This window comes from Copadichromis virginalis, linkage group LG2, assembly GCF_057382275.1.
Source record: "Copadichromis virginalis isolate Kocher_CV1m ecotype Utaka linkage group LG2, C_Virginalis_male_GT1.1, whole genome shotgun sequence".
In the NCBI taxonomy this organism is placed as follows: domain Eukaryota; kingdom Metazoa; phylum Chordata; class Actinopteri; order Cichliformes; family Cichlidae; genus Copadichromis; species Copadichromis virginalis.
The window spans coordinates 8,339,019-8,354,168 of record NC_140619.1 but is presented as its reverse complement, the minus strand read 5'-3'; the positions used below and the strand labels follow the sequence as shown (position 1 = coordinate 8,354,168).

The 15,150-nt window shown below is 41.8% G+C and overlaps 1 protein-coding gene across 1 annotated transcript in view; it reads right to left on the bottom strand.

Annotated features, from left to right (window-relative positions):
• Positions 1-15,150, bottom strand: part of fat4 (FAT atypical cadherin 4) — a 101,858-nt gene that overhangs the window by 42,099 nt on the left and 44,609 nt on the right. The window contains exons 2-4 of the mRNA XM_085469840.1: positions 6,906-7,037; positions 1,178-1,439; positions 204-554 (exon numbers count right to left, since the gene is read on the bottom strand). Coding sequence (XP_085325966.1) covers positions 204-554; positions 1,178-1,439; positions 6,906-7,037 — 745 coding nt within the window. The remainder of the gene's footprint in view (positions 1-203; positions 555-1,177; positions 1,440-6,905; positions 7,038-15,150) is intronic.

Sequence of the window (15,150 nt, the reverse complement as noted above, 5' to 3'; positions counted from 1 at the left end):
GCACCTTCACTGACCCACTACCAAACCAGTCACGCTGGCAACATACTGCAGTGCTCATCATAACATCTCCAGACTCATTCACATTTGTGCTCATGTGAACCTGCTCAGACTGATATGCTGGTCCTGTGGTTGGATGAGCTCAAAAGTACTAGTCAGGTGTTAGCACATTACCATATCCTATGTAAATTCTTATATATACATACCATCATCAGCATCAGTGGCTCCCACGGTGATGATACTGGATCCAGGCGGCAAAATCTCAGAGACAGACGTGCTGTACGCGGTAGTGTTAAAAACAGGCGCGTTGTCATTTACATCCAACACATTGAAGTACACTCTGACTGTGCTGGCCTGCCCCCCACCATCCTGAGCCTTCGCTGTCAGAATATAGTACTGCTGAGTCTCGTAGTCTAGCAGACGTGTCACGTTGAAAAATCCCGTCACGGGGTTCAGGAGAAACGTCTCGTCCTCGTCGTCTTCCTCCAGCGAGTAGGTGACCTCTCCATTCACCCCTGAGTCAGAGTCGCTGGCCAGGATTGCTGCCACGATGGAGCCTGTGAGACACGAGTTGTAACACAGAGGCGAGAAGTTCTTTATGGCCCTTTCGAAAAAAACTAACTGCAGGGGGTTAGAGAGAGGTTTATTAATACCAGTGACTCAGTTATTGCTGCGCCAGTTGCTAAAATAACTGATGATTTTTTAATGTCTTGGCCTGTTCTGCTTTGGACTAAAAGCAGTCTCTGATGTTTTCAGCTTACAGCTGAGGCTGAGCACACAGCTAATCATTAAGTGTTTTATTAGAGCTTTACATGAAACATTTCTAAATGACACCCTCATTAATCTTTGATTACCAAAGTTATGCGTCTTTTTCTTGAGAGTTAAGTGGAGAAAGGAGTGAGGACGCGAGGCCAGAGAACTGTCAGTACTGTAGTAAATCCTGCTTGTTGCTGATAGATTTCCATATAAATCAAATATCAGTTACTGTCACTTTGACCCATTAAACTCATGATTTCCCCCTGAAGGAAGATGCACAGGAAAAAAAAATACTACAAAGAATTTACCCCCAATAATTTGTAACTGATGAGCTTAACAGAGAAGTCTAGTCTGAAGGGCTTTTGAATGAGATCAAACATTGCTTGTCTGCCTTTGCAATCTTGAATCTTTAAAGACATCTTACCGGGCACCATGTCTTCAGGGATATCAAATGAGTACGTTGCACGGGAGAACTTTGGCGTGTGGTCGTTCACGTCCTTGACGGTGATGTTCAGCGTCATGTCAGATGACTGCTTTCCATCGTCTGCACGCACCAGGAGGGAATATTTTGAACGTCTCTCCCGGTCTAGTTTCTTGGTGGCGATGAGATCTCCGGATTCAGGGTCGATACGGAAGCTGTCATCTGCCCCACTGATGATCGTGTACGTCACAAGAGCATTGGGACCCTGAGGTTAAAAAGAATGCGATAACACCAAACAACAAGTTGGGATAGAGTCATCTATTTCACTCCAATATGATTTTTCCTTGTTGGGTTCCTAGTAAACCCAAACTCATTACTTGCAAGTGAGGATTTATAAAAACAGTTTGATTTGTTGTGCTGAACCATGATTGAAATTTAAGTTCTTCAGATACAGGAGGAAGACCATCAGGCATCAAAGCAAATCTATCTACTAGGAAATTAGATTGTTTATTACATGTTAGCATGCCATGTCTCTAGGACAAAATATCTGCTTGTCTAGCATGAATGAAACCCCTAACATGGCCTTTTTCCACAGAGACAGTCCATAAAGTGGAGTCTTGTGATTTCAAAAAGGCCATGAAGAAGATCACAGATCAAGATAGTGACACCAAATAAAGCACAAGTGGGAAAACACTGAATTGAAGGGATTACATCTCACTGACCTTCACAAACAAACAAGCTTTGAGCATGCTAATGAGAAATCCACCCATCTTATCAGGACCTTAATGTTGTTGCTTTACCACTAAGATTTTATGTTAAGAGAAAATGTCTAGCAGTGTAGAGAGAAGGAACAGGTTTTCTTGGACGAAGGCAACATTGCTGAACAACACAGAGGACCCCTTTATAAGCATAAATGACACGGAATAATAGATTTTTGGAAAGCTGATAAACCTAAATGGCCTTTTTTACGATTAAAGGTCAAACGAGTCAGAAAAAAATACGAAGAAACACAAGAGCTGAGTGGTGATATTCACGAGAGACTTGCGCTTCCTCTTTGAACTTTTGGGGGGTATAGTGTTCGTCTATAAATGCAACTAATAGATCATCTATTACATCGGACAAGTACAAGCGCCATAACACATGCGATCACTATAGCGAGAGGCTTTGGAATCAGAGACGGGGACTGAATGCACTATGACCTGTGAATGAGGCTGACGACAGAGCTTGACGTTTACATTTGTGCTGGGGACAATAGGAGATCAGACAACTGTCTCACTCTGTGTCTTCTGCCAAAAAAGCAAAAGCAACATCAAAAAGCTACTGCTGCTCAGCGAGATGAAGCGAGGGCTCCGGTTACAGTTGGTTAAGAGCTAAGCTAAAAGAGACTCTTTCAGCTATGCCTGATGTTTGTGTGATGCTTTTTGATCCCCTTGGAACAATGGAAAGGCTTATAGGGTAGAAGTGCTGCATTAAGCTGGTTTTTATATGCGTATTGACACATTTACTGCCTAAGTGAATAAGCTGTGTTGAAATAAACTGTATGTACACAGCGGTGCTTCATGGTAAAATCAGCTGGAGAATGATGTGTTAGTTGGCCGTTGTGGTATAAAGCTCCTCCATGTTTTACAGATTCAACCTCTCTTTGGCAGTAAAGCAGTCTTCAGACAAATATTTTTGTAAAACTAAAGAATTTCAAGTCGATCAGATCACTGTTTTGGTTTTTAACGTTTCCAAATCTATTGAACAGATAGTGAACTTGCATTTGTTAATATGAACAATATTTATTTATAACTGTTTATTTCATTAACTGGTTTCAATTACAGTATTATAATGCATATAATTGCATGTGTAAGAAAATAGCTGCTCCCTTATTTCTCAAGGGGAAACCACAGGGAATGGATCTGCATGCTTAATTTGGCACAGATTTTATGCTGGATGCACTCCCTGAGGCAACCCTCCCATTTATCCAGGGCTTGGGACTGGCACTAGGAATACATGAGTCCATCTCTCCTCCTGGAATCAAACCGGATTTGATATGTGTGTTCCCCTCTACACCACAGAGCCACATCTTATTGATTGTATCCCTCAATTGATTTAAGAATTCTGGAACTTGTTATTTACTTTTTGATGTTGAAAGACATTTGAAAGGTAATCACAGTTTAAATGGCTCACTGTTAAAATGCATGTGGGATTGAACAAACTATTTATACATATAGTACATAGTCAAATGCAAATGTAATGTTTTACTGTAGGATTCTTTAAAGTGATCCTGTCATTAAATCAGTGAACTCTGAAAGGTTAAAAACTTTAAGTGAATGTAGAGGAGATTTTACTGTTTGGCCATGTCTGACAGAAGAAAAACACAAGAAACTATAAAATATTCTCTTCCCTTGTCTAACTTTTTATTTTTTAACTGTCTGCTTTTAGGCCTTGTGCCTAAAAGCAGACATTTAACACACAGAGTAAATATAATCACAGGGCTAACTTCTCTTACTTGCTCTTATCTCTTTCCCATGGCCTGTTTTTTATGATAGATAAAAACTCTTATTGACGTCTTATTGACCTCGTCTCTCATTGCATTACCAGACTTGGTCTGAGATCCAGGCCCAATAAAAAATGGGGGCGATGAGGAGGACGGAGTGAGGTTCTGCTCATCGAAGGACCCTGCTGTCATCAATCAGTGGCTCCAGATCTGGCAACCTCATTAGCCACCTGGGCCGCAGTCCGGAACCCAACACCATGGTTTGCCAATTAATTTTCTGATAGGGTTCAAAGGCAGAGCAAGGAAGGTGGGAGAGGCCGAGATGGGGGTCCATCTAGGCTTCAGTCCGACACACACACATACCAACAAAAACTATAAACACATGCATTTAAAAATAGGTTTATTCTCTTTTAAAACTGTTTGATTCTGCTGAACAATCCCATGTCTTTCTCTTTTCGTAAAATCTTTACACGCACTCAAACACACTCACATCGACACTGTTCGCCCTCTTGACCTCCACTCAAGAGTCTGACTACTTTACGGCTCTCCAAAGACACGGAGGGTTGTTCGGAGGAAAAGGAAAAAAAAAAAAAAACGAAGGCTGGCCAATTAAACAGCAGCATTCCAGGGAGCGAAGCGCACCAGGCAGGGGCAGAAGGAAACTCATTTAGTAGATGAGTGGCTTTTGGGAGCACGCAGTTCCTATGAGAAGCGAGAGGTGCGAAGCAGACAGCGCCGGTGGGGATAGCAAGCTTCCTGTATGCAACAGCACCAAGACAGCAAGCCAATCATAACATAGACTCTTGGAAAACAAGCAATGTGTTGTCACTAACAGCTACAGATACAGAGAGGTAAGGATGACCCAACAGTCTGTGCTGCTGGTGTGTAAATCCATTCTACAAGTGTGCAAAATAGCCAGAAATCTCCTTGTTGTGGGTTTTTAGGCCTCTGGAATGCATTACTGTTCACTTGGAGCCTGTGCTTCCTTGCAGGGATCTCTCCTAAAACCCCCATTGTTGCATTTTTCTTCATTAATAAAGTTTTTTTCTTTTTTTTTTTTTACCTGTGACATATTTTCCACATAAGGTCAGAATTCTAATAAAATGCTCACAGTCTCTCCAAAAGCACAAATGGCTGCATATTTCTTTTAAATGAGGTGAGAAACATTCTCAGAGAGGCCTAACTTGCATTACACAAAAGAGCAGCGTTTTATATTGATTTCCTTTCAACCCCACTGCAATCCCCTCCTCCTTTTTTGGGGTGGAAATGGGCACAGTGAAAAGCGGATGGGTAGAAACAGCATTTTAATACCCTCACACATGAATCCCACATGTAGCGCTGTTAAATTGGATGGGATCATTATGATGTCTGAATTCAGCCCGTCAGCTGGCCAACAGCTTGCACTCTTGGCTACTCTGCGCTGGCTCACACATGTGGCTTTCTCAACAAGAGCTCCAATGCGTTCCGTACGCTTAGTGTCAGCGCAACTTAAGTTTCCTGCGTAAGGATGTGGGCAAAAGCTTGGCTGGCCTCATATCTGGCTCTGAGTGAGAGCTGGAATGAAGCACAGGCTTCTATTTAGCAGCCTATTCATGGCAGCGCTGAAGTTTGGAGTAAACATCACTAGAATCTGTAATTCCTAAAAAGGCTCCTCTACATTCTCTTTAAGTGCTTCTTTTTTTCATTTGAATCCCTGCTTGGAAGCAAAATGTGACTTCTCTTGAATTCAAGTTCTTTAGGTGGGTAATTCAAGCACGGCTCATATGCATATGCGTGCTTGTAAGAATGAACTCTTAATTTTCTACAAATTACCGAAAAGCCTTCGATTTCAGCCTAAGCACCACAGGTCAAGCTTCTCTTAACTTCAGATATGTGGAAAAAGTGAACAACTGCACAATTTGATTTCAATACCATATGCTAAGCCTTTCAAGATCAAAACTGTGAATAGTTTGGAACTGAAAAAAGAAAATAATCAAATAACGTCCTTAAATCCCCCTACTGAAAAGACTGACTTGCCTCCAGGTCCGAGATTTACAGTCAATATAGTATTCTGACAAAAGAGAATTGGCATAAAGTGGGACTTTGTATGACTTTTCTCACATTCAGAGCAAAGAGATGGGAGTGAGGTAACAGCTGTGCAATAAAAACGTGTGGCCTCATAAGTTAACATTAAATCTGAGTCCATATTCCTGCGTTCTAATCTCTCGCCCCTCTATGGCCCGAGTCTTTCCACTCACTTCAACTGTGTCCTTTGGCTTTGGCGAGGGACCGCAGACCTTTGAGATGCCGGCAGGGCCTGCTTTTTGCTCGCGGCAGGATTTAATGTCCGTATCCTGCCGAAAGCAGCCAAAGATGGAGCCTTTGACTAATTCAGAGTGATACTGCTGATGTAATGTGAACTACGGGGACCGCGGAGGGACTATCGGGATGACAGGACGAAGAATCAATCGATGTTTCTGCGACACCAGCGGACTCAAGACATCTCAGATAACATCAACATTTCAGGGTGAAAATGAGCAGACTCTAAATGTGCGTGTGTCTTAGGGGAAAGCACATTAATTGCTACAAAGCGGTGATTTATGCTTTTGTGGTAGTGCGTAAGAGTTGAGGCAGGCAAGGATGGTGCTTTCCCAAACTGTCTTGGCTGCTTTGTGTCACTGTGTGGAGTCGCGAGCACGTGCACATCTGACCTTGAACTCAACTAACGCTGTACTCTACAACAGGCAATTCCCTATTTTTAATGAAATTTAATCAAATAATTAGCAATATCTATAGATGATAGTAAAAAATACAATTTCCCACAGCTAAAGGCAACATCTTTAAATCACAGCAAAAACCCAGAAAATTGACAATAATGTTTTTTTAATCCTGAGGTAATATACTGCTGAGATTTTCCATATACCAGGTTATGACTTTTATTGCCAATGACAGCGACTGTAAAATTAAGAACTGCTGTAAAAATAAATACTACCCTTATCAGAATAATAATGAACTCACAATCATAATCAATCAGGGACATGCAGTCTAGACTGTTTCCATTTCTTTTTGCCTTGAATATTTGCAATTTTGGTATGAAAATGGTCAACTGACAACGATGTTAAAAAAACATTTGAATTTTTAGTGGTTTTGACACTGTAGGAACAAAAATTTAGAGCACGTTTTTAATTCAAATCGCTTCCAGGATATCTATTCCGAAAGCGGTGAAGTGGAAAACGGGCAAAGAAAAGCACAAAGACACCGAGCCATTACCTCGTCCGCATCCGTGGCTGTTAGCTGCATTATCTTGAAGCCATCTCCAACGTTTTCCTCGATGGTCACGTCAAGAATGTCATTAGGGAAAACGGGCGGGTTGTCGTTGACATCCTGCAGCGTGATCTCCACCTGTGGAGGAAGAATAAACAGCACACTTTCCATTAAAGTACTGCCAACCTGTTACAGTCTGTCTGCAACAGCTGTTGAGATCGCTGTAAAGAAAAAAACCCCGTCTGAGTCGTCTCGGGTTTCAGAAGATGAAGAAGCTGCACTAGCAGGGAAATTTATCATTTTCTGGCTCCACGGGGTATAGAGAGGAAAAAGTGTGAAATTATCAGCTGCGAGTCTTGCCGTGAAAGCTTGCAAACAAGAAAGCCTGAATTTTTCTCCCATCCAAAGTTCGTGTATTTTTCGATCTACTAACAGAACAAGTCACATCTTAAACTGACAGAACTATATAACTGCTCGAGAGTGAATGCTCTATAAAAATGTGATGATAAATATAGTTCAAAGAAAAAGTGAATTTCTGAAAGTTGGTGCTGCTTTAGGTGCGACACCAACCCACGATAAGCTTCTGTAAACCAACATATCTAGAGAAGTGCATTGTGGGTCTATGGTAGACCTCATATACCCCACTGTCACTGGAGCTCATGGAAACTGTATCATTTACAAATTGACTTGAGGCTCTTTTCCGCAGAGACGCGCAGCAAATGTAACAGTAGAGCAAACTAACTGCAGCGCAGGGATTTTCACTTTCAAGTCTTACAAACCAAAATAAACACACATTACAGTAGACCACGGACCCCCCATGTGGAAAAACTTTGCCCCCCCACACTGAAATACTTGTTCTAATAAATTAAATCTAATACAGATGCGACAGTGGGAAGAGTGAAACCTATGATTAGATCAGTTGTTTATAGAAATTATACGATTTCAAGTGAATCAAAGCGTCCGTTGGCTTTTGCTCATTCACTCAAGACCATGTGGAGCACAAACGTTCTGTGACCACACGTGGAGAACCCTCCACACAGCTAATACTCCATGTGTGGACGTCCCTTTCAAGAATGTTTGTTGTTGTGCTTTTGATTGGACAAGTTGTTTGTTCATAGTAAAGGAACTCTTGAATTGATGATCTTTTATGCTCAACTTAGCCAGCACGCGCACTGATAAAGCTTAACGCAGATGATAAAGAAGCAATCGGTACTCCATCGATAATTTAGAATGCTAACCGTGAGCCAGGTCTTCTTACAAAAAAAACTGAATGAAATCCAACAAGGTAGAAGCAACAGACATGCACATTATGGATTTTCAGTGGTTTGTGCAATAAGTTTACTGCTTTGCTTTCAACCATGGGTGGCTGTAGCTCAGGTGGCAGAGCAGGTCAGCCCCTAATCAGAAGGTCGGTGGTTCGATCCCAGGCTGCATCCTGGCTGCATGCCAAATATCCTTGGGCAAGATACTAACCCCGTGTTTGCCTACTGGTGGTGGTCAGAGGGCCCGGTGGCGCCTGTGTCCGGCAGCCTCGCCTCTGTCAGTGCGCCCCAGGGCAGCTGTGGCTACAATGTAGCTTGCTATCACCAGTGTGTGAATGTGTGTGTGAATGACTGAATGTAGTGTAAAGCGCTGCATTTGTATAGCGCTTTTCTATGGACTAGAAAAGCGCTATACAAATGCAGGCCATCTATGGTATAGGAGCACAGTATGAGCAGTCACATGACCCCGTTTGTCCGTCTGAGGGGGAAAGTGGAAACCCTGGAGACAGTGAGAGTGACACATTTATGGCTTCAGATATTCTGCGTCTAGCGTGGTGATATTACATTTCCACTCGCATCCCACAACTTAAACTGCTATCCCTTCCACCTCATCTACTAACCCAAATATGCATTTCAAAGCCAGTAAACATGGCTCGCTTTTGAATCATAACAGACATTTTGCTGCGCATTCTCTGTTTATTGCTTCTATAAATATGGAAAAGCCGTGTTTAAATTCTCCAGTGATAGGATCTCCATTAATGTTGACAGTGATTATGGTAATTCTTGTGCCAGGCATCACTGTAACACACACGCGCACGCAGCGAGGCATTACTGAGATGATATAAAGAAATGGGAAAAGAACAGTTGTTAAAAGTCTACAGTGGGTGCCGCATTTTTTTTTTTTTTTGAGGTAACAAGAGTTTCCCAGTGGGCATTTATAGAGCAGACAACAGGCCTCAAGGCCGTATGACCACAGAGGTGGGGGGCTTAAACACAGCGGTCTATTCATACTGGGCTATTTACAGGAAAAGCGGCCTTCACATGTCCCACAAATCTGCTTTGCAACCAACAGAAACAGGAAGCGCTTCATAACAGCTGCCACTGACGCCTTTTGGGAAAAGTTTAATTAAAGTTGACCCAGAACAAAAAGCCTGATGGGGGATATGGCTGAAATAGTGTCACAGCCTGACTGAATAAAATACTCTTCTGCTGTTCACTAATGTGACACCGCGAGGGCAAGTCTGAGCAAGGTCACAATTAGAATGAATCCAGTCGCTTAACACTGCCTGGATGCCAGGATGCTGTCCACTTATTAAACCCACTCTGAGTTGGTGTCTGTCTGTCTGCATGAGTGGAGATAATTACAGAAGAACAAGACAGATTATGTCCCGGGCACCGGCAATACAGAAGTCTCATAAACAACCACAATGACAGCGGCTCTCGACTCAACTTGCGCCCGAGCCGAGGGACCGGGGCAAAGTCAACAAACAATGAATATTTATCTCCAACCCTGTGTGTCCCCTTGATGTGTAAATAATGCAAGGCCCACTTCTGAGGAGTGAACTAATTAGGGTAGAAGTGCAGTTTTGAGAAATAATTACGCCTTATGCTTCCAGTTTGCATTACCCAGGCTCCCACGGGACAGCAACATATCAAAGCGCTCTGGTGAAAAATTCATCGGAGGAAGAGGAAGCGAGGTCAGGAGAGGGAGGCTGAGAGAGGCAGGAAGAGAGGTTTTGTTCCCTCTACCTGTCTGCTGCTCATGGCGAGCAGGCGGTTAACCCAGATGCCGTGGCCCAGGCAGGTGAAACACATTAGTTTACAAGGCAAAGATTGTGTTTCATGAACTACTGTTTCAAGTTGCAGGTGCTGCTAACTGGCCGCCAGAGTTTTATTATTTATGGAGAGGTATGAATGATTCAGGTGTCAAGCGGTTCCTGAGTGCTGTCGATTATAAGACCGTAAGTGATGGAAAGTATTTGTCCGAGAACCTGAGACCAGAGCTCAGGAGTGATAAATTCATCTAAAATTCCCAGAGCTTGTATGATGCATGCAGAAATGACAGGTGGAAAAAGTTAGATGTCTGAGCTCATGTTATGTAATCAAATCTCTTTTCTTGCGCATAAAGTTGAAATTTAAAGAGTAAGTTCACCTTAAACCACAAGAGACGTTTTTCTCACCGACCTCTGTTTTGATTGCGAGTCCAACACAGATCGAGTGAAGGAACTGTCAAATTTGCTTTTCTTAGAGCTTTAAAATGATATATTTCAGTATTTCAAAAGCAATGTGTATTTCTAGTACAAATGTCCCTGTTACAATATAACATTACTCTTTCTACCAATACAGAACACTGGGGACGATTAAAGATGATGAACTGAAACTTTAAAAATCATCACAAATAAAATCTGCACAGTATTGTGCAAAAATCTTGAGCCACACCTCATTTCTTTACATTTTGCTACGAAAATGGGAAAAAGGTGCAGAGATTTATTGAAGCATGTGGGTACATACATGGAAACAGAGTTTGTACAATTCTGATGAGCTTTAAAGTCAATATTTGGAGTGACCACCTTTATTCTTCAACACAGCCTAAACTTTCTTGTAATTTCTTTAAGTAGTCCTTAAGTAGGATATTCAAAGCCTTTTTTGGGTGTTTTTTGTCCTGTTCTCTGTCAACATGATAGCACACTGCTTCAATAATGTTGAGGTCCGCACTGTGGCGAGGCAAATCCATGACTGGTAGTTTTCCACTGCAAGTGTTTTCTTTCAGAAAGTCTAGAAAACTATTGCTCATGACCACTTTACACTAAAACTAAAAACTATTGCAAAGCAATATATCAAAAATGCATAAAATCAACAACTTGGATGGCTTGTAAGTGAATCTTACCATATAGCTGCCTAATAGGTGAAGCCTAACAAACACCCAGCAGCTAAAAAGGCCCTAACTTTGGGTCTTAATAAATTCTAATCAGTCATTTATAAGAAAAAACTTCAACCCCTATACAGTTACTATAAAGAGATAAAACAGCCATAGAAACCCAAACTGCTTTTGGCATAAGGTTGTAGACATGCTTATTTCTGCTGTACATTTGGGAATTTTAACATAGTGGGGGTCGATTGACTTTTGGAGCGTGACATAAAGTGGAAATACAAGGAACTGCAGCTTCTGGCTGCAGTTCCATATTGCTTCAGTTTCTCAACACGAGAGGCTGCCTCCAGGTACCAACACTCCACATTTATCCATCTTTAGAAATACTTGCTCGTAGATTAAAAGCAATATCAAAGTAAAGGAATTCAGTTCAAGCGTAACAGCATATACCAGAACACGTCTTCGATTCCACCACATCTTATTTTCCACAATGAGAAGGAACCAGTTGTGGTTACAGCTGGAAAAAAAAATATATCTATCACCTGCGTCCTTGAATGCCATTTTCACCACATCTAAAAAGTGGAAGTTGCACAGGTTTTCATATGTTTCCCACTTAAAAAATCTCATACTTGCTCTCTTGCCAGGTCCACTGCAGACAGTCAGACACAGGCAGGGGGGAGATTTAATGTAGAAGCAAAAGATGTATTATTTGAGTCCGGTCCCATGTACACTGCACACACATTTTGTCAGTTAGCGACTCAGTTGTTTTTAATAACTAGTAGAGAGTCTGATAATTAAGTGAGCAATGGTGTGCATTAAAAATGAGTAATGCAGTGCATGCTTGCTCCACTGAACGCCACGAACCTCTGAGTGAAAAGGGTGAACTTCACATCATTAGCACAAACGTTTCTTCCAACCTCGCTGAAAAAAATGTGACCTCTGAGTGCAACTGATGCAACAGTTGGCCTGTAAATGTTGAGATCATCTGATCGTTAAAAAAAGTAGAAAAAATTGCTGGAGCTGGGTGCGCCTCCTGCTGGAAATAATCATTTCAAAATGATTAAATGTCTCATTAGATGCTGTTGACGACTCGAGGTAAAGGGTTGGGGGAAGCACCGACTTCCCGTGCTCATTATACTCGGCCTCTGAGATTGAACGATTCCACTTTGCATCATCCGCTTTTCACTGATGTGCACGAAGATCAACTTGGGCCTAATGTGTTAAAAACTGGGATCACGAAGCAATCCAAAATACTCCACTTCATCACAGAGTCTGAGCCAGAATCATACGCTGTTAAAGTTATTCAGGCTTTTTTGGCCGAGTCGAAACTGTTAAATTGGACAAAGAGATTTTTGCAAAGCCATAAAAGAGTTGACACTAAAAGCCTTTGATTATGATGACGTGTAAGAAATAAATAACCAAAATGAATTCCATCGATGTTTGTCTCTTTAGAGCGACGTGATGGACGTCTAAGGTTCTGTTTATCTAACACTTCAGCTGGTATAATGCAAGGACTATAAAGAGTTGAAGGTTGGTACAGCTCGTGGCGGTTAGCTGAGTATTTCAACAGAAGCTGAAAAATACTTCAAGTGCTGCGTTTCCAAAAAGGAGCAGAAGAGTCATCAGTGAGCCTTCTCATATTCTGAGAGGTTACATCCCTTCCAACCACTAACTGGGAAACCTTTGAGGAACCACACCCAGGCAGGTCAGTAAGGACATCTGAAACAATTCCCACAACTGATTCGACAAAGCATCAAACTTCCAGGAACTTCGAACTAACTCGCAACATACTGGAAAATCATGGAGTCTCCACACTTCCTGCACTATATAAGGGGCACTGTATTGTATGAAGGAATCTGTCATCTCTGAACTGAAATGGATTACCGACCGTCTAGAAAAAGCCCAGGCCCGTGTCTGTGTTTGCCTTACTTAATCTGAAAACCGTATGGCATGATCCATGTGCATCTGATGAATTCCCTGCTATGTATAAAGAGAAACTGTAAAGAGGACCTGAATGATAGAAGGCCACATTCAACATGATACATTTCCCGCAGCTCTAGAGACACACAGACAAAGACCAGCATTATTTCACTTCATCTTCACTTCCTCCTCTAGCTCTTCTTGTGGTTATTTCAGCTGTTTAGACCGAACATCGTAGACTCTTGGCTCCAGATTTATGGAGCTAAAGAAGTCACGAGTTCTGTGGGTCAAGGATATTGGTAAAAGTGGTTCAGTCTTCTAACAACAAAAGGAAACACAACTAAATAATTAAGACAAGGTCAAATGGAGCTCTTCTGTACGGCTTCTTTAACACGTGTACAATCGCAACTGGCTCCATCTGTCAAACAAAGGCCTGCAGAGTAATTCATCTTCCAACCGCAGTCATCAGGCTCGGCAAAGTGCATGCGCGCCCTGGAGACAGGAATTTGCTGGAGATGGGAACGTGCCCGGGAAAAAGCAGACAAAGCTGGATGTCAGCCAAACCTCAACGCACAGTGTAAGGGAAAAGTCAGGATACGATCATATCCCCCTCAAGTCCCCCCTAAAATTTTCTGCAGTCCCATGAAAAAAAGAAAAAAGAACAACACTAAGGAATAAAATGAGAGACAAAACAACACAAAAAAACCCAGGAGAGTCTGCAAATGATCAGAGAGCACCTCGGCCATAAGCAACCAACAAGGGGAGAGACGATGTTGGACAAGTGGTTTTAATAAAAGGGATCACTCTGCTCTCGGTGGACCACTTCACCAACTGTTAAAAGATTGTTTGTCTACAGCAGGCCTCTTCAAGCCCCCTGCGAACTCTTGCCAAATGAGGTTCCCTCCAAGTGTTTCGAGCGGAATATACTGTATAATCCAACAGAACAAATAACCTTCCAGGTCATGTGGGCCAGCGTATTGTTTCACCCAGGCTCTGGGCCATCTTTGCACACAGCAGAGTGAAAAAAAATTGTGATGGATTGCTATTTTTAATGGTCTTGTATCCGGCTGCGAGCAGCGCATACAGGGGTTCTTCTTCACTATAAACAGCCATAACTCTTTCTCCATTATTCCTACCTGGGAGAGTTAGATGGAAAGTTTAATTAGACCTTGCGCAAGATCAGAGTAGAGACAAGATTTCGCTCTCCTTGAAGCTGGAGTACAATTCAAAGCCATCGCTGAAATTACCATAGCCTATTAACTGCAGCGCGTTCTGTATCCATGGATTAAAAGGTTAGAAGAACATCAAAACAAGCATTTTCTCCTTCTGGTGAGATGAAAGTTAAAAAACAAAATAATTAGCCTATTTGTGAGAAGTATGCTTTGAAGATATAAGAGAAGAAATGTATTTTGTTTTTATCAGTTGTCTGTCTTTTTGAAGGAGTTCTTAAAAATGGAAGGAGACCATAATGGCCGCCTGTCTCGGTGTTGGTGCCACTGACTCTGCGTGAGTCTATGGCCTTATCACTCTCACTCGCTCTCGCTACAATTACTTCCAATCACGGCATTCAAGCCGTGCAGACCATGGAAAGCAGAGCAAATGAGAAACACAGCACTTTGTTACCCCTAAAATAGATCAAAAACACAACTATGTTCAGATTTTTAACCATTTCTGGGACTGATTTCTGTAAAAAAAAAAGCCATTAATTATTGTAGAAATGGCTCAACGTGCCTAAAGCTTAATAGAAAACGACTTGTGACCAGTGACTTTTTCATCAGCCTCAGTATCATTTCTGGATACTTTGCACTATGTTTCAGAGCAAAATAATGCATCTAGTCCTACTGTTTACTTCTTAAGGGTTAACATACTGCTTTGTTTAAAAATGCTCCTAATGACAGCACATTTTTGCAAAGGGTAAGAGATTTGAGAATATTTCCCAGCCTGTGGATGAGCTTGTAATCCATAAACTGATTTAAAATAATGGAAAAACAAAGCTTCATGTTTCATCCCGTACTGTAGCTGCAGTAAAGTCAGATGCTTTGCCACAGATTAAATTCTTTAACAGTAATGAAGACAGAGTGTGTGCCAAATGGATCACTTAGAACATCAAAAACAGGGCCTACAAACTACTACATAAACTACTTAACACACCTAATGGGAAGGTTCTTCAGTAAAGGCTCTTGTACATTTTTTACTTTAG